This window comes from Erythrolamprus reginae, chromosome 2, assembly GCF_031021105.1.
Source record: "Erythrolamprus reginae isolate rEryReg1 chromosome 2, rEryReg1.hap1, whole genome shotgun sequence".
Lineage (NCBI taxonomy): Eukaryota > Metazoa > Chordata > Lepidosauria > Squamata > Dipsadidae > Erythrolamprus > Erythrolamprus reginae.
In genome coordinates, this window is record NC_091951.1 from 93,692,691 (window position 1) to 93,714,448 (window position 21,758).

The 21,758-nt window shown below is 42.6% G+C and overlaps 2 protein-coding genes across 7 annotated transcripts in view; one reads left to right on the top strand and one right to left on the bottom strand.

Moving 5' to 3' along the window:
* HEMK1 (HemK methyltransferase family member 1) overlaps window positions 1–1,903 on the bottom strand; it is a 66,929-nt gene extending 65,026 nt beyond the window's left edge. Inside the window, exons 1-2 of one of the 5 annotated variants that reach the window (XM_070738728.1) lie at window positions 1,546–1,786; window positions 347–582 (exon numbers count right to left, since the gene is read on the bottom strand). The gene's annotated coding sequence lies outside the window, so the exon portion shown is untranslated. Of the gene's footprint in view, window positions 1–346; window positions 583–1,545 lie in introns of those variants that run through there. The other 4 variants (XM_070738733.1, XM_070738732.1, XM_070738729.1 and 1 more) reach the window with 4 other exon arrangements.
* Window positions 374–18,293, top strand: C2H3orf18 (chromosome 2 C3orf18 homolog). 2 transcript variants are annotated; one of them, XM_070738737.1, is made up of 5 exons: window positions 374–576; window positions 11,114–11,530; window positions 12,312–12,337; window positions 13,221–13,350; window positions 16,455–18,293. In XM_070738737.1, the coding sequence occupies exons 2-5, from the start codon at window positions 11,297–11,299 to the stop codon at window positions 16,524–16,526; spliced, it is 462 nt and encodes a 153-aa protein (XP_070594838.1). In that variant the 5' UTR covers window positions 374–576; window positions 11,114–11,296; the 3' UTR covers window positions 16,527–18,293. The 2 variants fall into 2 exon arrangements, with proteins under 2 accessions (XP_070594838.1, XP_070594837.1); XM_070738736.1 differs by lacking the exon at window positions 374–576 and adding an exon at window positions 1,921–2,237.
* The last annotated feature ends 3,465 nt before the right edge of the window (window positions 18,294–21,758 follow it).

Here is a 21,758-nt window from a genome sequence, read left to right on the forward strand (position 1 = left end):
CGTGCACTGCTTGTAAAGACTGATTGCACTCTAATGTTGATAGAGGACAATCGGCTGCTTTAATGTCTGTATCTTAATGTATCTTTTTCTTTTATGTACGCCGAGAGCATATGCACCAAGACAAATCCCTTGTGTGTCCAATCACACTTGGCCAATAAAATTCCATTCTATTCTATATCTTAATATGCCCAAAGCGAACTCTATATGAAATCAAGCACACAGACGCCTTCCTATTGCAATTTTTTTTAAAAATGACTTTCCACTGAACGAAAAGGGAGGAAACGCCACATGCGTTTTCTTCCGGATACGAGGTCGGGCGCGCACGACAGAGACTTTCAGTTTTTACCTGCAAAAAGGGAAAACTGCAAGTCTTCGTCGGATGGTGGAGATCAGATGCTCGGGAGGGAACAACTCTTCCGGGGCGAGCGACAAACGCTTCTGCTCGGTTGCCAACAACGCCATTGACGCGAGGTTCCGAGGGAGCCAAAGGTCCGCCTTCCAAAATGCCCTCATCCCCCCCACTTTTTTCCGGAGCGCGTTGAGCGAGACAAGGGAGACGCCGTGTGGAAACCACAGGTAATTCTGCTGAAGAAGTTCAGGATTACCCAAAAAAATTGACGCCATCTTTCAATCGAGCTCAAATCTAGTAGGCTTTCAACGATGATTTTCGTGGCAGGGCGCAAAGTTGCCTTATCACATATATACGACACGGAATATCATTTTTAATGCATACCGATTAAAGTGTGCAATAAAGTTACCAAGTGTACTATAAAGTATACTATAAAGTCTTTCATTTATTTATTTATTTATACATATATGCACATACACATTGCTAAAAAAAAATAAAGGGAACGCTTAAGCAACACAATATAACTCCAAGTAAATCAAACTTCTGTGAAATCAAACTTCTGTGAAATCAAACTGTCCTCTTAGGAAGCAACACTGATTGACAATCACACGCTGTTGTGCACATTCAACTTTGTACAGAACAAAGTATTCAATGAGAATATTTCATTCATTCAGATCTAGGATATGTTCTTTGAGTGTTCCCTTTATTTTTTTTTAGCAGTATACATACACACACCACACACACACACACACACACACACACACACACATGGTTTCTTCCTCAAACCCCAAAATCTTTAACCTACAATCTACAGTTTACCTCTTCCCGTTTCTAAGATGTCTGTAAGGGACGTGCATAAGCGCACCCTTGTGCCTACCATCCTTGTCCTACTGTCCTCTATTATCGTTACTTTTTACTTACGTTTATAGAAACTACTATCCTATACAAGTTTGTCAAATAATATATATATTTATAGTCATATATTTATTCCCGCTCTAAATTATTCTGTATTTTCTTTGGCTGGATTCAGAGCGAATTGAACCCCACCCTTCAAATAAACCATTGTTAATAGATGTGTGTGTGCATGTGTGCGGGCGCGCATGTGTGTGACATCCAGCGTCTTATTTAGCAAAACATAAACAAACCATGGCTTGGCAATATGCATAGCAGACTCAATCTATGGCTTGACTACACACCGTGTTTTAAACCTTGTTTAGCCTTATCCGTGGACTAGGATGACCTTGCTCTAAACCCTTTTCTGATGACTTTCATTAAAAAGTGCCGAAAGGAAACTTCATCGAAGTAGTCATTTCTTATGAAGTAATGGCCAGTTGCAAAATTGGCGCGTGGGGGATAGAGGTAGTGCATTTCCCACCTCCGTTACACGAGCGAATTTATTAGCTACATCTTGAACGTAAGGTCGACGCCCGATTTCCCAAAGGTAGTACAAATGGTCGCCTTTCCGTGCGGGGATGGTTGGGTTCGTCCCAACAAAGCAGCCGCGGGAAGGGAATGTGATTGACCCACCAGCACCCTTAATACGGGCCCTGTGACCTTCCAAGGTAGCGCTTTCCCCTCTGCCCGAACGCGCAACGCGACGTAGCCTGGACCGCGTGAAATCTCGCTTTGCATTCCCGGTTTTGGGAGCTTTGAAAACGAGCCAATCCTCCTCTTTCCTGAGTGACGGGCCGACCGGCCCAATCCTTCACCAAAGCGCCGCCCTGTGTTAGCCAATCCCGGGGAATAAGGAGAGATCAAAAGCAAGGGAGATTAAAGAGGGGGCAGCGGCAGGAAGCGGGGTGAGGCTGGCTTGTAGCATCTTGGAAAGCACAATGGCACGTCAGGCCGTGCCAGCACCCGGGCAGCCCTTCATTCCTCTCCGATGCAGGTAATCTGAATTGCAGCAAAGCCGTAGACACTCCCCCCCCACCTCGCCGCCCCCAGGCAGCCCAGCTTTCAGCAAAACAATCCGATTACTGCTGGCCCTTTCGGACGGCCATTGAAAAGCCTGGTTTAGTGACCGGGTCAGAGTCTTCCACTCTCCGGGACATGCATCCGCACGACCCATCCTCCTGGCTTGAAATGAATGGCAGGCAGGTTCAAGGGATTAATCCCGGGGCTGTGGGTAGAAGGGTTACGCTCTTCCCTGTGTGGCAGCGATCTTGGCCTGAGGGCATTGTGTGTGTGGCAATTGGGTAATTGTGTAAGGGGGTGTGCATAAGTGCACCAGCATGCCTACCGTCCCTGTCCTAATCTTTCCCTCTTATTACGTAGTACCCATCTCATGTGTATCAACAGTGTTATATCTACCAATGTACATATACTACCAATAGTATATATACTATTGGTAGATGTAGTACATATATTACATCTACCAATGTATATATACCACCAATAGGTACTTGACAAAATAAATAAATCAATAAATAAATAAATAAATAAATTTTCTGGGGTGTGTCCCCAGGCATCTGAGGTGTACCCAGTAATGGGCAGCCAAAATTTTTACTGCCACACTGTGGGTGTGGCTTATTTTGTGGGTGTGGCTTGCTGGCCATGTGACCAGGTGGGAGTGGCTTGAACGATCATCATCGTTCAAGTGAACTGTTAAGTCCTCGACTTACAACCTCACCAGTGTCGCTCTCTAGGGTGATAATTTGCTTTGTGTTTCCCGCGCTCTCCTTCCTGGGTCACCCCCTGGGTAGCTAGGCGAACAGGTGCCGATCAGCTGTTGAGAAAAGAGGGGGGAGGAAATGGACCCCCTGCAACTCCTGCTGGTGCTGGTCTCCCTGTCGCTTTCCGAGGAGGAGGAGGAGGATGGAAGGGGGGATGGTCAGCTAAAGCTGGGCACACAGCTTCATTTCCGCCAGTGGAACTGCATTCCACCCCATCCTGCCGGCTGCCAACCCCTGGGATAAGAGCAGGGCTTAGCTCCTCTTTACCTAGGCATTATCTCAGTAGGTGCTGATGCCCCTGGGCTGAGCTGGTGATAGGCAAGGTATATCCAGGGAGGAATTGAGGACATGGATGGATGGGAACACAACAGGCCTTAGGGAGCAGGAGTGCCTGTCATATTGAGCAATAAAGGGAGGGAAATCTCCTGCATTCTGCTCTGGGGTTCTCTCCCTCCTCCCCCCAGCTGTCCACTCCAAGTTTCTCCCCCCCCCCTTGCCCTGTCAAATCTCACAGCCATGGGAAAGAAAAAGAGATACCAGATTTCCTCTGCAGGCAATTACAATAAGGAAAATTCCTTTTCCTTGGGTGGAAAGGCTGAGTGAGGCCTGACTAGGCAGCTGGAGGGTCCTGAATGTTCAGCAACACTTTAGGAACAAGACTGGGCTGTTCTTTTTAATTACTCTCAGCCAGCCTGCCTGCAGCAAAACTGATCTGACTAGCAAGAGAAAGTAAGATATAAACTTGATCACGGTCAGTTTTTGGCATGTTTGTTTGAGCCACAGAGGGATTGCATGTTGAGGAAAAACTTGTTAAGCCAAATAATAATAATAATAATAATAATAATAATAATAATAATAATAATTATTATTATTATTATTATTATTATTATCAGGGCGGCTCACAGGGTACAAAAGCATAGAAACATAGAAACATAGAAGTCTGACGGCAGAAAAAGACCTCCTGGTCCATCTAGTCTGCCCTTATACTATTTTCTGTATTTTATCTTAGGATGGATATGTGTTTATCCCAGGCATGTTTAAATTCAGTTACTGTGGATTTATCTACCACGTCTGCTGGAAGTTTGTTCCAACTCTTTCAGTAAAATAATATTTTCTCATGTTGCTTTTGATCTTTCCCCCAACTAACTTCAGATTGTGTCCCCTTGTTCTTGTGTTCACTTTCCTATTAAAAACACTTCCCTCCTGGACCTTATTTAACCCTTTAATATATTTAAATGTTTCGATCATGTCCCCCCTTTTCCTTCTGTCCTCCAGACTATACAGATTGAGTTCATTAAGTCTTTCCTGATACGTTTTATGCTTAAGACCTTCCACCATTTTTGTAGCCCGTCTTTGGACCCGTTCAATTTTGTCAATATCTTTTTGTAGGTGAGGTCTCCAGAACTGAACACAGTATTCCAAATGTGGTCTCACCAGCATTCTATATAGCGGGATCATAATCTCCCTCTTCCTGCTTGTTATACCTCTAGCTATGCAGCCAAGCATCCTACTTGCTTTCCCTACCGCCTGACTGCACTGTTTACCCATTTTGAGACTGTCAGAAATCACTACCCCTAAATCCTTTTCTTCTGAAGTATTTGCTAACACAGAACTGCCGATACAATACTCAGATTGAGGATTCCTTTTCCCCAAGTGCATTATTTTACATTTGGAAACATTAAACTGCAGTTTCCATTGCTTTGACCATTTATCTAGTAAAGCTAAATCATTTACCATATTACAGACACCTCCAGGAATATCAACCCTATTGTACACTTTAGAGTCATCGGCAAATAGGCAAACCTTCCCTACCAAACCTTCCCCTATGTCACTCACAAACATATTAAAAAGAATAGGACCCAGAACAGACCCTTGTGGCACACCGCTTGTAACCTGACTCTGCTCAGAATACTCGCCGTTAACAATAACTCTCTGATGTCTATGCTTCAGCCAGCTGCAAATCCATTGAACTATCCAGGAATTAAGTCCAATCTTCACTAATTTATCTATCAGCTCTTTATGTGGAACCGTATCAAAGGCTTTGCTGAATTCCAGGTAGGCAATATCCACGGCACCACCTTCATCCAACACCTTTGTGACATAGTCAAAGAAATCAATGAGATTAGTCTGACATGATTTGCCTTCAGTAAAGCCATGCTGATTTGGGTCCAATAAGTTATTGTTTTTTAGGTGCTGATTTATCCTCTTTTTGAGTAGAGTCTCCATCATTTTAACTACCACTGATGTCAAGCTAACTGGCCTGTAGTTACCAGCTTCTTCTCTAATGCCCTTCTTGTGGATAGGCACAACACTGGCCATTCTCCAATCCTCAGGAACTTCTCCTGTTAACAAGGATTGGTTAAACAAATCAGTCAGGGGGGTAGCAATGACAGATCTGAGTTCTTTAAGAACTCTGGGGTGGATGCCATCTGGACACAACAAAAGCAACACAACAAATATAATTAGTTAAAAGTTACTACTAAAATCCCATATATAATAAAAACAATCAACCAATTCATTCACAACCACACATTATATCTTGTAAACAGAGGAAAGGGGCTTGATCTAATTGCCCCATGCCTGGCGACATAAATGAGTTTGGAGGCTTTTGCGAAAGGCAAGGAGGGTGGGGACAGTGCGAATCTCTGGAGGGAGCTGATTCCAGAGGGCTGGAGTCACCACAGAGAAGGCTCTTCCCCTAGCCCCCGCCTGACAACATTGTCTGGCCGACGGGACCCGAAAAAGGCCAACTCTGTGGGACCTAACCGGTCACTGGGATTCATGGGGCAGAAGGTGGTCCCGTAAGTAATCTGGTCCGATGCCATGTAGGGCTTTATAGGTCATCACCAACACTTTGAATTTGTTTTACAGTTTATGGCTTTCTTAGGATGAAAGCGCCTAAGTTGAGTTAGTTTTGTGGATCTTCAGTTAAAATAAAGGCACACCAAATGCAGTGCTTATAAGTGATGGCTAAGAAACTCTATCCATATCTGCGTCCTCATGCGTACTGGTAGGAATCCACTACTGTACTTGTCTGTACTGAACAGTGGTTGAAGGGTTTGAACTAGCACTGACTTTTGTGAGAAGAGATGCTGTGATCATGGTTGAAAGTTCTGTGAATATGTCACCATGGTTGACAGCTGCAGTGACAACATGTGAATGAAAATAAAAATGAAGAAATAAATATAAAATATCACCAATACTACAATATCATGCACAACATCATCTCATGCTGGCAAAATAATGCTTAGATTGTTCAGTAAACATTAGAATCTTATATGGAAATCGAGATTCTAGATTCTCAAGCTGGGTTTGGAAAAGGCTGAAGAACAAGAAACTTATTCGAGATGCACAAAAAATACAAAAGAGAAGGTAGCATGTGCTTCCTGGAAAGTCCCTCAGTTGTGTTAATCAGGCCAAATTGTAGAAGGTCTTTTGGAAAATGGAAATTCCAGAACATTTCATTGTGCTCAGGAAAAATTAATACACAGGATAGAAAATCAAGATGAATAGACTCAATTATGGCATTGAGGGGAACAGATCAGCAGGGACAAATTATCTCAGAAAATGACTTGCTAGCACATAATTATAAGATGCCCAGAGTCATTGACTGGGATGGGCAGCTATAAAAATGTCACATGTTTTTTTGCTGAATTTGAAAATTAAGGGAGACTAGGATAGATCTATTTCGGCCTTATTTTGGCCTCATCAGCTAGCCATACCCACTGGGACCTGAACCTCCAACCTTTGCCTTGTAAGGCAGAGAATTATCCTCTAGGCCAGTGTTTCCCAACCTTTTTTGAGCCGCGGCACATTATTCATATTTTCAAAATCCTGGGGAACACTGAAAAGGGGGGGCGGGGCGGGGGGGGGGGGGCTAAAGAAAAGTTTGGACAAAAAACCCCTCGCTCTTCCTCCCTTTCGCCCTCTTTCTCTCTTTTCCTTCCTTCCCTTCTTTCTCTCTCTCCATCCCTCTTTCTTTCTTTCTTCCTCTCTTTTTTGCTCTCTTTCTCTCTCCCTCCTTCCCTTCCTCTATGTCTTTCTCTCTCCCTTGCTCTCTTTCTCTCTCTGTCTCTCTTGCTATCTCTTTCTTGCTTTTTTCTCTCTCTCTTGCTCTCTCTCTCTCTTTCACTGTCTTGCTATATGTCTCTTTGCCTCTCTTGCTATCTCTCTTTCTTTTTCTCTCTTTCTCTCTCTCTGTCTCTCTTGCTATGTCTCTCTTTCTTTCTCTCTCTCTCTCTCTCTCTGTGCCTCTCTTGCTAAGTCTCTCTTTTTCTCTTGCTATGTCTCTCTTTCTTTTTCTCTCTCTCTGCCTCTCTTGCTATGTCTCTCTTTCTCTCTCTCTTTCTCTATCTCTCTTTCTCTGCCTCTCTTTCTTGCTCTGTCTCTCTTTCTCTGCCTCTCTTGCTATGTCTCTCTTTCTCTCTCTCTTTGCCTCTCTTATATGTCTCTCTTTCTTTCTCTCTCTCTCTCAGCTGACCGCAAGCGGGAGCCCTGATGGCAGCAGCTGGACGTGCTGCTGGACACCGTATATGCCAGGCCCGCAGCGCCAGCAGCACGTCCAACCGCCACCGTCAGGGCTCCCGCTTGCAGTCAGCTGAGAGAGAGCGAGAGAGCGCTCCCTCTCGCCGCTGCCATCTCCCCGTGACTGCCTGCGGCCGCTGCGGCCACCCCCCCCGCTCCCATCGCCAGTGCCCTCCCGCCGGGCCACAAAGGACCCTTGCCGTCGACACCAGAGAAGCTCCAGCTGGGCGGGGCGCTGCCGGTACTTCCGTCCTGGGGCTCCCGCTCGCAGCTGTCAACCGGCTCCTGCTCGATGCTGCGGTTTTCAGCGCTCTCCTGCTGGGCCCCAAAGAAGGAAGGCGGGAAAAAGGCGCGAAGAATGGAGCTCTCCTTCTTCCTGCCTTCCTTCTTTGGGGCCCAGCAGGAGAGCGCCGAAAACCGCGGCATCGAGCAGGAGCCGAGGGACAGCTGCGAGCGGGAGCCCCAGGACGGAAGTACCGGCAGTGCCCCGCCCAGCTGGAGCTTGGCGGCACACCTGGCACACCGGTTGGGAAATGCTGCTCTAGGCTACATGTGACACACACAGATAGAATTGTCGGCTATCAATAAAATTAACTGCCTTGGAAATGGCCCTGGGTTGGGCCGAGAGGCAAATAAGGAGCTGTGATGTTCCTTCAATATACCAGGGTGATTCGACACAAAATTATGTAACCATTCCCTGGTGCAGAGCTGAAGGGATTGGATACTGTAGCCTAGAGGATAATTCTCTGCCTTACAAGGCAAAGGTTGCAGGTTCAAGTCCCAGTGGGTATGGCTAGCTGATGAGGCCAAAATAAGGCCGAAATAGATCTATCCTAGTCTCCCTTAATTTTCAAATTCAGCAAAAAATAAAATAAAATGTGACACATACAGATAGAATTGTCGGCTATCAATAAAATTAACTGCCTTGGAAATGGCCCTGGGTTGGGCCGAGAGGCAAATAAGGAGCTGTGATGTTCCTTCAATACACCAGGGTGATTCGATATGCCCAATTAATCACCCTCACAGTAAAACAGCATTTAAATTTGCCAAGGGGAAAAAAATGCAGTGGATGGTGTCTAAATTTGAACTCTCTGGACTATTATCCTTGTCTATTTTGGTAGTACAGTATTAATATATGAAAATAAAATTAAACTCTATTAAAAATCCAACAAATGGGAAACAGAATCTGTAATAGGGCAGTAGAATAATGTAATAAATAAATAAATCCAGTTACATGTCCTTTGTTTTGCTGTCTCTGACTCTAATTATACTCCAACCTACACAGATGTACTTTTGCAGTAACCGGGTCAGCAACCTTATAAATATAGCAACCTTCAGCAACCTTATAAATATAGATAATACTAACAGTTAAATATCTTCCTTGGCGAATGACTAGCTTGGTGTGTGTAATTGTAAATGCACTGATAAGACATAATATTAAAAGTCTTCAGAGCTTAATTTAAGTCTAACCCAAAGAAATACACACCATATGTCAGCATTAGACCAGACAAGAAGCAAAAACCATGAGTAGTAACACTGCCTTATTATAAGGTACAGTAGCAGAATTTTGCAAATTTGCAAATACATCTTCCCTCGCTCCCCAGCCACCTTGCTTTTGCCATCCAAGAAACTAGGGAGAATCCTTTCTGAGAGGTTTACCAGGTCCCCATTCATTCTGTGGGCTCATCTGCCTCTTGTGTTGTCTATCTATTGTCTAGTTCCCAGTCTGCCTCCTGTCCCTCTAGGACAGTGATGGCAAACCTATGGCACGGGAGCCCTTGCCCTAGCTCAGCTCCAACATGCATGTGTGTGCCGGCCAGCTGATTTTTGGCTCGCACAGAGGTTCTGGGAGGGCATTTTTGGCACCCAGAGAGCCTTTGGGGTGATGTGGGAGGGTATTATTACTCTCCTCTGGCTCCAGGGAAGCCTTTAGAGTCTGTGGAGGGTGAAACACGAGCATACTGGGCCCACCAGAAGTTGGGAAACAGGCGGTTTCCAGCCTCCAGAGGGCCTCCATGGGGTTGGAGAAGCTGTTTTCGCCCTCTGCAGGCATTGAATTATCGGTGTGGGCAATCACGCATGCGCGATAGTGTGGGTGCACACATTTTCGGCATCCGAGGAAAAAAAGATTTGCCATCACAGCTCTAGGATATTTTCACAGTCTGTATAGTATTCCTAAAAATTAATCTGTTCTTAGTTACAGAAGAAAACACATGTATCAATAATAGATCTCTTTATTTCTTTACTGACTCTTCTCTGATTCTTAGCCCTTTGATCATTTGAAACTTGAAATACCCACTCGTCAACAATCCCAACAGACCTTAAAGCAGTTTTCTTTCTTTTTACAGGCCCTGTTTAACTGGGTGGCCAAATTAAAATTCAGGAGTGTAGTTGCTATGTTCCTCTTGGAGGAAGAATGAGATATAAATGAGTTGGCCTTCTAAATAATGTTGTCTGGCGGGATCCAGGGGAAGAGCCTTCTCTGTGGCGGCCCCGACGCTCTGGAACCAGCCCCCCCCAGAGATTAGGATTTCCCCTACCTTACTTGTCTTTCGCATACTCCTTAAAGCCCAACTCTGCCGTCAGGCATGGGGGCACTGAGACATCTCCCCCAGGCCTATATGGTTTTATGTATGGTATGCTTGTGTTGTATGTTCTTTTAAATAATGGATTTTTAGATTTTTAAATATTAGATTTGTTTTCTGTACATTGTTTTATTATTGTTGTGAGCCGCCCAGAATCTGCGGAGAGGGGCGGCATTCAAATCAAATCAAATCAAACCAAATCAAACCAAATCAAATCAAGTCAAATCAATAAAGTAATAAATAAATAAAGTAATAAATAAAGTCATTAATAATAAATTAGGAACATAGGAATGTCGTAACAGTGTTCCAATATTTAGTGGTTGCCAGAAAGAAGAGGGAGTCAATCTATTCTCCAAAGGGTCTGAAGTTAGGACAAGAGCAATGGGTGGAAACTAATCAAGGAGAGAACCAATCTAGAGCTAAGGAGAAATTTCCCAACAGTTAGAACAATTAATCATTGGAACAACTTGCCTCCAGAACTTGTGGATGCTCCAACACTGGAAGTTTTTAAGACAATGTTGGACAAACAGTTATCTGAAGTGGTGTAGGATTTCCTGCCTAAGCAGGGAATTTGATTAGAAGACCCCCAAGGTCCCTTCCAACTCTGTTATTCTGTATTCTATATTGGTTAAGCACAGGATCATGATTTTGTAATCTTAGTGTAAATCCTGACAATAAATTGGACCCTCAAACAAAATTTATTTAGAAAGGGGAGAGATCCCTTGGTCCAACAAAAGAGGATGGAGAAGATTAATGTAGTAGGACTTTTGAACAGAACAACAACATTGTCAGTGTTGAGACTATGAACTTGGAAGTCCCCAGCTGACTTTTCATCTTGGTCATGCGTAAATATGTTTGACTTTAGGCAAGGAGTATTCTCCCAAGGTTTGCATCTGTGGTGTAGATACAGAAATGTTTACTGTTCAGTGCAAGATAATTTGGGATGCAAATTATCCCTTTTCTCTCTCTCTTTCTCTGCCTAGGCATTAGTCAACAGGAACTTCATTTCAGAAGAGCCATTAAAGGTAATAAGCGGGGAAAAGTTCCCCATCTTGATAGAAGAGGAGAAATGATGAGTTCGTAATTGAAAAAGAAGAACACTGGGGTTGAAGCCATCATTCAAACAAACTAACAAACGGAAAAGGAATACAGCACTCTGGTTCAGGATGAATTACAGGACACCCACTGTAAGCATTCCGTACTTCAGCGGCACTACCAGGCCTGAGACAGATCGTGGGACCGCAGTTGATGAGACTGGATCAGAAACGGCTGCAATGACACCTGAACCCAGCAGCTTTATCAGCACCAAAATTCCAGATGTGGTCAGCAATGGCCCAGTCATGGAGACCATGCTGTTGTCCTTTGGCATCATTACTGTTATCGGGTTGGCGGTAGCAGCGGTAAGACTTGGGACCATGTTTGGGAATGTAATGACCACGTTTTATGCCAATTGCGCTTCATCTCTTGATTTTAAGGATGCACAAAAATTCCCATAGAAGAAATCTGGTCCTTGCTTTAAACAAATAATTGTAAACCCTTTGCAATGATTGTTAAACTAATGCATTATTTAGATCAGTTCCCCAAGCTTTCTGGTTTTGTACACTGGCAGGGGGAGGAGATGTGACGGTTCTATGTAAGCGGGTAGCAAGTGAGTGCGTGGACATGCACACCGCTCACACAAATGGAGCACGTGTGCCCACATTTGTCCACTGCTTCTGCAAGTGGGGATGTGTGCACACTTGTGCATGTTTACCTGCAGCTTCTGCGGCCCAATTCCGAATGGCTCATGGCCCAGTGGTAGGCTGTGTCCTGAGGGTTGGGGGACCCCTGATTTAGATAAACAGATGTAGCCGCAAACAGATGTAAAGCTCATTTAAAGACTTGCTTTCATTTGTATTCCCCTGCTCACGCCCTTGTCAATAAAATATGTGAAAAGAGGCAGAGACTTTCTTGTGGTGGCTCCATTTTAAGAAAGGATATGCTGGATTGTGTTTATAGTCTTCATTTGTAGGTGCCAGTGATTCAGTACAGCTATTCTCATCAGTTGTTTTAAACTGTTATCATTTTAACTTGTAACTGTTATGAGAAAGCCTATTGGGAAAGGCAGTAAAATTATGTGAAATGATTTTAGCTATTCAGTAGTATAGGTGACAATAATGTTTTTCTAATCCTGCCCCCTAGGTTTTGTATATTCGGAAGAGGAAACGGTAAGTGTTCTATACATATGAGTTAAGCAGTTTCTTTCTCTTGCTAGTGTTTTTTTTTGCAGAAAGCTCCCTCCAGTCAGGGTCATGCCGAGATATGCCCATGTTTCTCAAGCACTCTGCGAGGTAGATTGGCTGCCGATTGGTCTCCGAAAGCAATTTAAAGTGTTGGTTATGACCTATAAAGCCCTACATGGCATGTGACCAGATTACCTACGGCACCGTCTTCTGCTTTATGTATCCCAGTGACAGGTTAGGTCCCACAGAGTTGGCCTTCTCCAGGTCCCATCAGCCAGGCAATGCCTTCTCTATGGCAGCCCCTGCCCTCTGGAATCAAATCCCCCCAGAGATTGGTACCGCCCCCACTCTCCCTGTCTTTCGTAAGGCCTTGAAAACGCATTTCTGCTGACAGGCCTGGGGCCACTGAATTTTAACATTTACCCCGGCCTATGAGTGAAATATGATAGGATGAATGCGGATGATTGTTTTTAAAATATATAGGGGTTTTAGAAAATAATTTAAGTTAGATTTCTGTGTGTTTTAGTATTGAGATTTTTAGAGTATTTTAATATTAGATTTCTTCATGTTTTGTAATTGTTTACTGTGAGCCGCCCTGAGTCCCAGGAGAAGGGAGGCATAGAAATCTGATAAACAAATAAACAAACAAACAAATAAATAAAATCTTCACATTTGAAACAGCAGAGACTATTTTTCTCTTCCCAATTTTAAATGAATGCATTGATATGTATATGCTATACACTTTGCTCAGGAGATTTGGTTCCTAATAGTTACTGAGTAAAACCTGGAAAGTTTAAATGTTCTCTTGGTTTGATGCTTCATGTAGTGGAACTCACTCTCCCTCTGTCTCGCTCTATTTCCTGAGTAGACTGGAAAAGTTACGGCACCAGCTCATGCCCATGTACAATTTTGATCCTGCAGAAGAACAAGATGAGCTAGAGCAAGAATTGTTGGAGCATGGTAGAGATGCTGCTTCTGTTCAGGCTGCCCAAAGCAAGGTAATACATTTTCTCCCCATCAATGAAACCTCTAAGGCAGCTTCTCCTACTCTCAAATCTGGAGATTTGTGTGTGGCTCCAAAGACTGCCAAAATAAATTGGAAGAGATCTGGAGGAACCTTGGAGGTCTCCTAGTCCAGCCCCCTGCTCAAGCAGGAGACCCTCTACAATTTGAGACAAGGGACTGTCCAGTTTTTTTTCTTGAAAACCTCCAGTGATGAAGCACCTGCAACTTCTGAAGGCAAGCTGTTCCACTAGTTGATTGTTTTCAATGTGAAGAAGTTTCTCCTTAATTCCAGGTTACTTCTCTCCTTGATTAGGGAAATAATTCCATCCATTATTTCTAGTCTTGCCTTCTGGTGCTTTGACCCCCTCTTTGTAACCCCCTCTTTGGGACAGTCCCTCAAATATTGGAAATACTGCTATCATGTCACCCCAGTCTTTCTTTTCTCTAGATTAGACATTCTACATGGTGCATCTGTTATCCATATGTTTTAGTCTCCAGGATTGTAATCATCCTAGTTGCTTTTTTCCATCTCTTTAAAAATCTGGTGACCAAAACTGAATGCTGCGTTCCAGATGTGGTCTTACTAAGATTTTATTTACAATGAAATTGTCATTTGGAATATGATCGAAAGAGGCAATTAATAAGCATGTGATTGGAGAGTAGCCATATATTTGTTTGCAATTGTTCGAACAAAAATTGAGTTACATTGCACAATGGTACCTCTACCTACAAATACCTCTACTTATGAACTTTTCTAGATAAGAACTGGGTGTTCAAGATTTTTTTGCCTCTTCTCAAGAACCATTTTCCACTTACAAACCGGAGCCTCCGAAACTGCAACCGGAAAAGGCAGGGAGAAGCCACTGTGGGGCCTCTCTAGGAATCTCTTGGAAGGAAACAAGGTCGGAAAAGGCAGGGAGAACCCTCGGTGGGGCCTCTCTAGGAATCTGAGTCCTTCGGAGCCGCCCTGAGTCCTTTGGGATTGGGCGGCATAGAAGTCGAATAAATAAAATAAATCTCTTGGGAGGAAACAGGGCTTCCACCCTCCCTGTGGTTTCCCCAATGGCACACATTATTTGCTTTTACATAGATTCCTATAGGAAAAATTGCTTTTTCTTACAAACATTTTTACTTAAGAACCTGATCACGGAACAAATTAAGTTCATAAGTAGAGGTACCACTTATTGTTTTTTCTGACTTGTCCTTCCATTCACTTTACAAAAGTGAAAAAGCATGGCCCTCAGTCCTAAAAAAATGTTTCAATATTGTGTTATCAGATATATTGAATTTCAGCTTTCATAAATCCCTGCTGGTATGAGCACTGAATCATTCCCAGAAGGCTGAAATTATGAGAGTTGAAAACCTATACACATGGAAGACTAGTTTGGGAGGGTACTTGTAGGCTAAATCATGGTGAGATCCTGTCTCCTGGACTTGAAACCATAGCTGTTCTCATATTGCCAATTTTAGAATTAGGTTCTTTTTCTAAATTAAAATATGAAATATAGTAATAGACTCTGAAGAATTAATATCATACATACAAACTTTGAAACCTTTGTTGCAAAGTTCTTTTGTTGGAAAGAACTTTCATTCAGTAGCTCTATTCTAGAAATGTCCTACTCATTACACACAACAATTATACTTTGAAGGGTGTCTATCCTGGGAAGATTTGGGTATATTAAAACTATTCAGGGCCAGAACATTAGAAGGTTTACCATCTAATTCTGACAGAAATGGAAATGGAGTAACAGAAAGATAGGAGCTCAGTTAATTTCCATTAGAAACATGTATGATGAACATCCAGATGTTGCTGAATTCCAACTTCCAGAAGATCTCTCTGGTGTGACCAAGCTATGAGATGCAAGAGTTAAAGGCCTGCAACACCTGGAGTGCCATGGATTCCTCAGTGGTCCCAAAGAGCAAATATTGGAGGACTACACTTTGGAACAAAAGGTTGCCTTGAGTAATCTTGGAGTCAAAAACACTTGCTCCTTGTTATTTCATGTGAAATGCTGTTGTGACAGAAAGGGATTGAGTCCTGTTGATATCCTAAAAGAAGAATGGAGATAAGAGAGCACAGCGGCACCTCATTACGAAATAGATAATAGTTTATTATTGTATATCAGTGTTACCAGATTCTGAGACCTCCTCTTTGGAGAGTCATGCTGTAATGTAAATAGGTCTTCTGGAAATCTCTATGTAATATTGTTACTCTCTCTATTTCCCTTTCTTATCCTTTGTTCTAAAGCTCCAAAACCATGAATTTAGAGCTTTATTTACAGAAAACACTCAGTTACTGGTGTGTGTGTGTGTGTGCGTGTATGTAAAACATATTTTTGCTGATAATGAAAAGGAAGGATATATATGAAATTTAATAGTTATCAATAGCTTCTTAACATTTGTTAGAATGATTGTTTCTTGCTAAAGGTATGAAATATGAGTTGCAAGCTGTTGTTTTTATTACTACAAGGGATCCTCTGGTTACAATGGCAATTGGGAGACTATCTAAGTGATGTGGTTGTAAAATGTGACACCACATGACCACATTGTTTGGCAATGAGAATCCTGGCAATCCCAGTTGCCATCATAATCCTAGGACTATACCGATCATTAAGCAAGGACCTCACATGACCACTATGTGGGAAGAAACCGCAAGGTGCTATGGAACAGGGATCTCCAACCTTGGCAAGTTTAAGACTTGTGGACTTCAACTTCCAGAATTCCTCAGTCAGCTTTGCTGGAGACCCTTGCAGGTGGGCGGATAGGTGAAGGCTGTGGGCAGGTACTACAGAGCAGACCTGTATAAATCCTTCTCATTTAGCATTATTGTAATTGAACGGTCATTGACCAAGTTGTCATAACTTGAAAAATATCTGTACTTACATAATGTTAAAATGCACCTTTTAAAAAAAATTGCATATACTTTTGCCACCAGGATTTTTATTCCCATGTTTTATTTCTTTCACTCTAATAGTGGCATGCTTTTTAATGTGTAATACTTTGCAACCTTGGGAGAATCATATGAAAATGAAATATTAATGCATTTCTTGCAAATCTGTTTCTCTCTCCCTCCCTACTTTTTAAAATCTTCTTCTAGGCAAATCAAGGTGTTCTTCAGAGACCCAGTCGTCTTGTGTTCACAGATGTTGCAAATGCCATCAGTGCGTGAAGAACGCTTCCTCGACACGAGATATAGGAAGATGACACCAACCAGTTAGCAAACCACTGTGGGTAGTGACTATCAATTCTCGCTGGGAGAAAGAGGCCAAGAACCAAGACTGCCAAGAACCAGTGAGACTATCAATTCTCGCTGGGGGAAAGAGACCAAGAACCATGCTGCAGTTTGATTGGCAATGTTGCAGGTACCAAGTGATGTATGATAGAAGATGAGAGGTCATTTATAGGTCAATGATTGGAATGAATATAGCAACAGGCTTTGGAAATAATAGCATCAGTTCCTAAGGCCTTCCTTCCTTCTGTGAGATATTGACAAAGGTATCTAGAGTTTGAGACTGAAGATTCAGCTAGGCCATACTATGCAGTAGACCCAAAATATGATCCTGTTGGTTTAACTCCTAGGAACCTGGAATGTATGAAGTTGTCAACATATATTGGTGTCATCCCATCTCATGTTCTCTAGTGCAGTAAAAGCTGCCCTTCCGTATAATCTTAAGAGTTAACTGTCATCTTTCCATTAGATTTCTGCAATGTAAGATATTCTACTAGCTGGTTCTTTGAGGAGGGATAACCTGGAATGAAGCCACTGCTAATAGTGACCTCTGTGTCTTACGGAGGCAGGTAAACCTCGCAGGGCATAAGGATTCACCTCTTCTAGCACTAAGTTTTATTATAGGGGAAGAATCTTAGAAATAAGAACAAAGAAACTAACTTGTAAATCCTGAGATGATTCACTCCAGTCAGCATTGGCTGAAATGAAATGAAAAGAAAGAAATGAAATCGTATTTGGAAAAAATGTGTTATATATGCATGTTCTTGCATATATTAAATAATCAGCAATCTCCACATCTCCATATTGAATGGGCTGATAATTCATTTGAAATCCATGGGAAAGTCTCAACACTTTTTAACCTTGTCAAGAAGAGCAGTTCTAAATGGAGATAAACACATTTATTTTACAATTTAAGGGGAAAATGCATCTTCCTGCCTACCTTATTTTTTATTAGATGAACTGGGTCCCTATAATTAAGTCCATTTTGCTTATCCCTTTTGCAGCTGGGTAGAGTGCTGGGTTACTTATTTATTAAGCTAATTTATTTTCCTCCATCACTAAAAATGAATATTTATTAATTTTATTTATTTATTTGAGTTCAGTAGCTGCCCAGCTCAACAAGGGACTCTGGGCAGCGTACCATTTACATGAGATTTGGGCACAGAATTTGGATTTTATTTTGTTCCAGTTTGGAAATGGGAGGCAGGGGGAGTTGGGTACAAGGAAGAAAGGATAGCAAATGATAATTGCACAGATGCCAAGAGGCCTGTGCTAAGCAAAGGCCCTTGTTTTTAAAAAAAGTTTTGCATTTTTTTTAATGGATTAGCAAAAACAGTTGGGAACAAATTTATTTAAACCCCAGTGATGGCATAGACCCTCAGGAATCTGCAAGAGCAGCCAGCCTCTGTGTTATTTTTTGCTTTGCGGCATGATGGCGACTCTGTCTGTTTCTGGAGCTGCCTCTTATAATTATGTTTACATTGGATTTCTATCCTGTCTTTCTGTCGCTTTGCCCAGGAAGGCGAACAAAAAAGCCATTACAATAAAGGGCTACAACAAATCAATAAAAAGAAAGGGGGGAAAAGAAAGCTGGGACACACAATAAATCATTGTAGAGAAAATAATTCCTGATGAAAAATTGGAAGGAGGAAAAAAGGAAGGGCAAACAATTACAGCCTAATTATGTATTTCCTGCATCCTCCCCCCCCCAAATAATAATAAAATAAAAATTTCAGATCTAGCAAGTCAATCTCCCCTCTTGTTAACCATTCCTGCTGTGAAAACTAATGTTAAACATCTATACATGTTTATCTATTGTAGTTTCAGTGAGAAAGAAGAGTGATGGGGAGAGCTCATTCCTCCTTGCAAAGAATGTGATCACAGATGCTTCAGAGTGTCTTGTCTTTCAGAGCCAGGGCAGGGGTTATATGCCTGATATAAAGCCCTTTGTTGTGGCAGTTGCTAAAAGAAACCACCTGGTGAAGAATCAGTAAGGGTAACAGGCCGTCTCTTTTCAAAAGGAACATTTTTAAAATGTTTCTCGATCCAGTTCTTCCTTGAATTGTGTGGGGAACTGTAAATCGCACAAGAGTAGATCTGTACGATGTATGCATAACATTTGGCTGTCACACCAATGCATTAATGGCATGATATATGTGGTGCGAGTATCTCTATAAATCAATGCTATCACTGTCCTGTCACCTAATTTTTTTTCCCTCTGCATGCATTTTGACAGAAGTGATTTTCTCTGTGACTACAGAGCTATTCTGTAGAAGTTTATTATACCATACATGTGGCCGGCTGTGTTAATACAGTGATTAACTCCACAAAATATATCTTTTAACCAGAGTGGGTTCGGACCGGTTTATCCGAACCAGTAGTAACCTGCTGGTGATGTCACAATGACATCATCGACCTGGTTCCGTAGGTGCCGGTCTGTTGGTGCTGCCATCTTTTTTTTAAAAAAAATTCTTCTGAGCATGCTCAGAAGCTGAGTTTCCGTCATTGTGCATGCGGTCGCCATCTTGTTTTTGCCCCCCACCCCCCCTGGATTCTTTGGCATTGTGCATGGAGAAAGCGAACTGGCAGCGAGATAAGTAGGGACCCACCCCTGCTCCTCCTCCTCCCCCAAGCCTCCACCCCTTGAAAAATTGTGATCACATATAAGAAGGAAATTGTGAATAAAACCTTCTTTAATCAAAATGAGTTCTTTAAGAGAAATTGCGCAGATATGAGTAACAATTTCTTCTGTCCCACTACTGTTCATTCTTAAAAAAATAAATAAATTCAAAGGAAGCAGATGAATCTACAATCCTCCATTGACCTGAATTCAGTTTCCACAACTCAAATCAATAAGCCAGAGCCTAGTCTTTGTGCAATTCTGCAGAAAATACCTGGAGAAATTGTGAGCTTCTAGGCCAGTGATGCCGAACCTTTTTCCTCCCAGGTGCCGAAAGACTGTGCACTATTGTGCATTCCTACACAATGCCTGGGAAGAGTGAAAACACCTTCCCCCACCTCCCATAAGCGCTCTGGAGGCCAAAAACAGCCTGTTTCCCAACTTCTGGTGGGCCCAAAAGGCTCGTGTTTTGCCCTCTCCAGACTCCAAAGGCTTCCTTGGAGCTGAGGGAGGGTAAAAATGCCCTTCCCTTGTTCTCTGGAAGCCAAAAACACCCTTCCAGAACTTCTGTGTGAGCCAAAAATCAGCTGGGCGGCACACACATGCACGTTGGAGCTGAGTTGGGGCAATGGCTCGCGTGCCAGCAGATATGGGTCCACATGCCACCTGTGGCACCCGTTCCATAGGTTCACTATCACTGTTCTAGGCATTGGTGGAATCCAGTTTCCCTTGTCCCTGGCCATTGGCTGGGGTTGATGAGTCTAAATGTCTGGAGCAATCATTACTTTGGACAGCCATAATTTTGCTCCAGTGACCACAGTACAGTTGCTGGTCCACCATGCATATCTGCACTAGATCCTGCAGTTTTGTGACGTTTTAGATTGCATTCCAATTAGTTGATTGCTGATGTTGCACATGAAACTTTTGGCCATTTTCTTTATAGCCAATAGCTATGCCAATTCTTTACAAGCGCTCTGCCAGCCATCTCTAAACTTACAGCTGTCAGATATGGTAGAGATACAACTCCCTAGAAATTGTGGGAGCTTCTGCTCCAAAATAATCGATGTGGTCCAGGTTGCCAAAGGCTGCACTGTGCTCTGCAATGCTGCCACTGCTAAATAAGATCAGGTTTATTTCCTTCTGATTTCCGTTTCTCAGTGGCAGCATTGTCTCAACTCTCTTTCAATTGCTATCATTAGCAATGCAAAAGATGCAAAAACAAAACAAAACTGGAAATATATGTTTCTTGTAAATGCAGCAAGATGTTCAATGAAGTGCCATTAACGGAAATCCTTCAGTCCCTCAGACACTTTAAATCACCGAGGGTGAATGATTAATTTACTGAGTATTTGGTACACTTCTGCACTTTTGGTCCACGGATTATTTCTGTATGATTCAGTAAGTCCATATGAATGAATATGAGTAAAGAAAGGGCTGTTCCCTTTGCTCAGCAAACTTCATTCTGTGGTGAAGTCTGCTGATTGGTGACGTTTGATGAAGTTCTCTGATTGTGTTTTTATCACTGATGACTAAGAGAGAAATGCAGAGATTTTGTCAGGGTTCTACCACAGTATTCTAATGCAATAGCCCTTTTCTAACATGTACCTGGATAACTGTTACAATATGTTCTTGTATTTGAGATGTTATTAAAATATATATGTGAAATCAAGAATTTTAATTTTATTGGACCATCCCCTTCATTTTGCTTGATCCTACAAACATTCACTCAGGAAGAGGGCACAATTGTTTTGTCTGGGGTATAATTGGTTGCCGATCAGTTTCCGGTCACAATTCAAAGTGTTGGTTATGACCTATAAAGCCCTTCATGGCACCGGACCAGATTATCTCAGGGACCGCGTTCTGCTGCACGAATCCCAGTGACCAGTTAGGTCCCACAGAGTGGGTCTTCTCCGGGTCCCGTCAACTAAACAATGCCGCTTTGCGGGACCCAGGGGAAGAGCCTTCTCTGTGGCGGCCCCGGCCCTCTGGAACCAACTCCTCCCAGAGATTAGAATTGCCCCCCCACCCTCCTTGCCTTTCGTAAGCTACTTAAAACCCACCTCTGCCGCCAGGCATGGGGGAATTGAGATACTCTTTCCCCCTAGGCCTTTACAATTTTATGCATGGTATGTCTGTATGTATGTTTGGTTTTTATATTAATGTATTTTTAATTGTTTTTATTATTGGATTATTATTGTACGCTGTCTTATTATTGCTGTTAGCCGCCTCGAGTCTCCGGAGAGGGGCGGTATACAAATCCAATAAATAAATAAATAAATAGTCTTTTCATAACATCTAAAACCATAACACGCAGCAGAATGTCACAAGTTAGCAAAAAGGCACATCCTTTGTTTTCCCCTATGTCTTTGTGGTACTACCAGAGGGGCAACAGGTACCTCTCTAGAAGTTTTAATCCCCTCAATCCTAAACAGCATGGTAAATAGTGATTGTTGTGCAACAGCATCTGGAAGTCGATACATTGCATTATTTTCACCCCAAAAGTGAGAAAGACATTCTGATCTCAGTAGGCCACAAGCAAAAATGCGTTAGGA

What these genes read in the sequence shown, in the direction of transcription:
- C2H3orf18 (XM_070738737.1), top strand. Translation starts at nt 11,297, where the DNA reads ATGAATTACAGGACACCCACTGTAAGCATTCCGTACTTCAGCGGCACT. An exon ending in TATATTCGGAAGAGGAAACG is followed by an intron (nt 12,338 to 13,220) that starts GTAAGTGTTCTA and finishes TTTCCTGAGTAG; the next exon opens with ACTGGAAAAGTTACGGCACC. An exon ending in TTCAGGCTGCCCAAAGCAAG is followed by an intron (nt 13,351 to 16,454) that starts GTAATACATTTT and finishes ATCTTCTTCTAG; the next exon opens with GCAAATCAAGGTGTTCTTCA.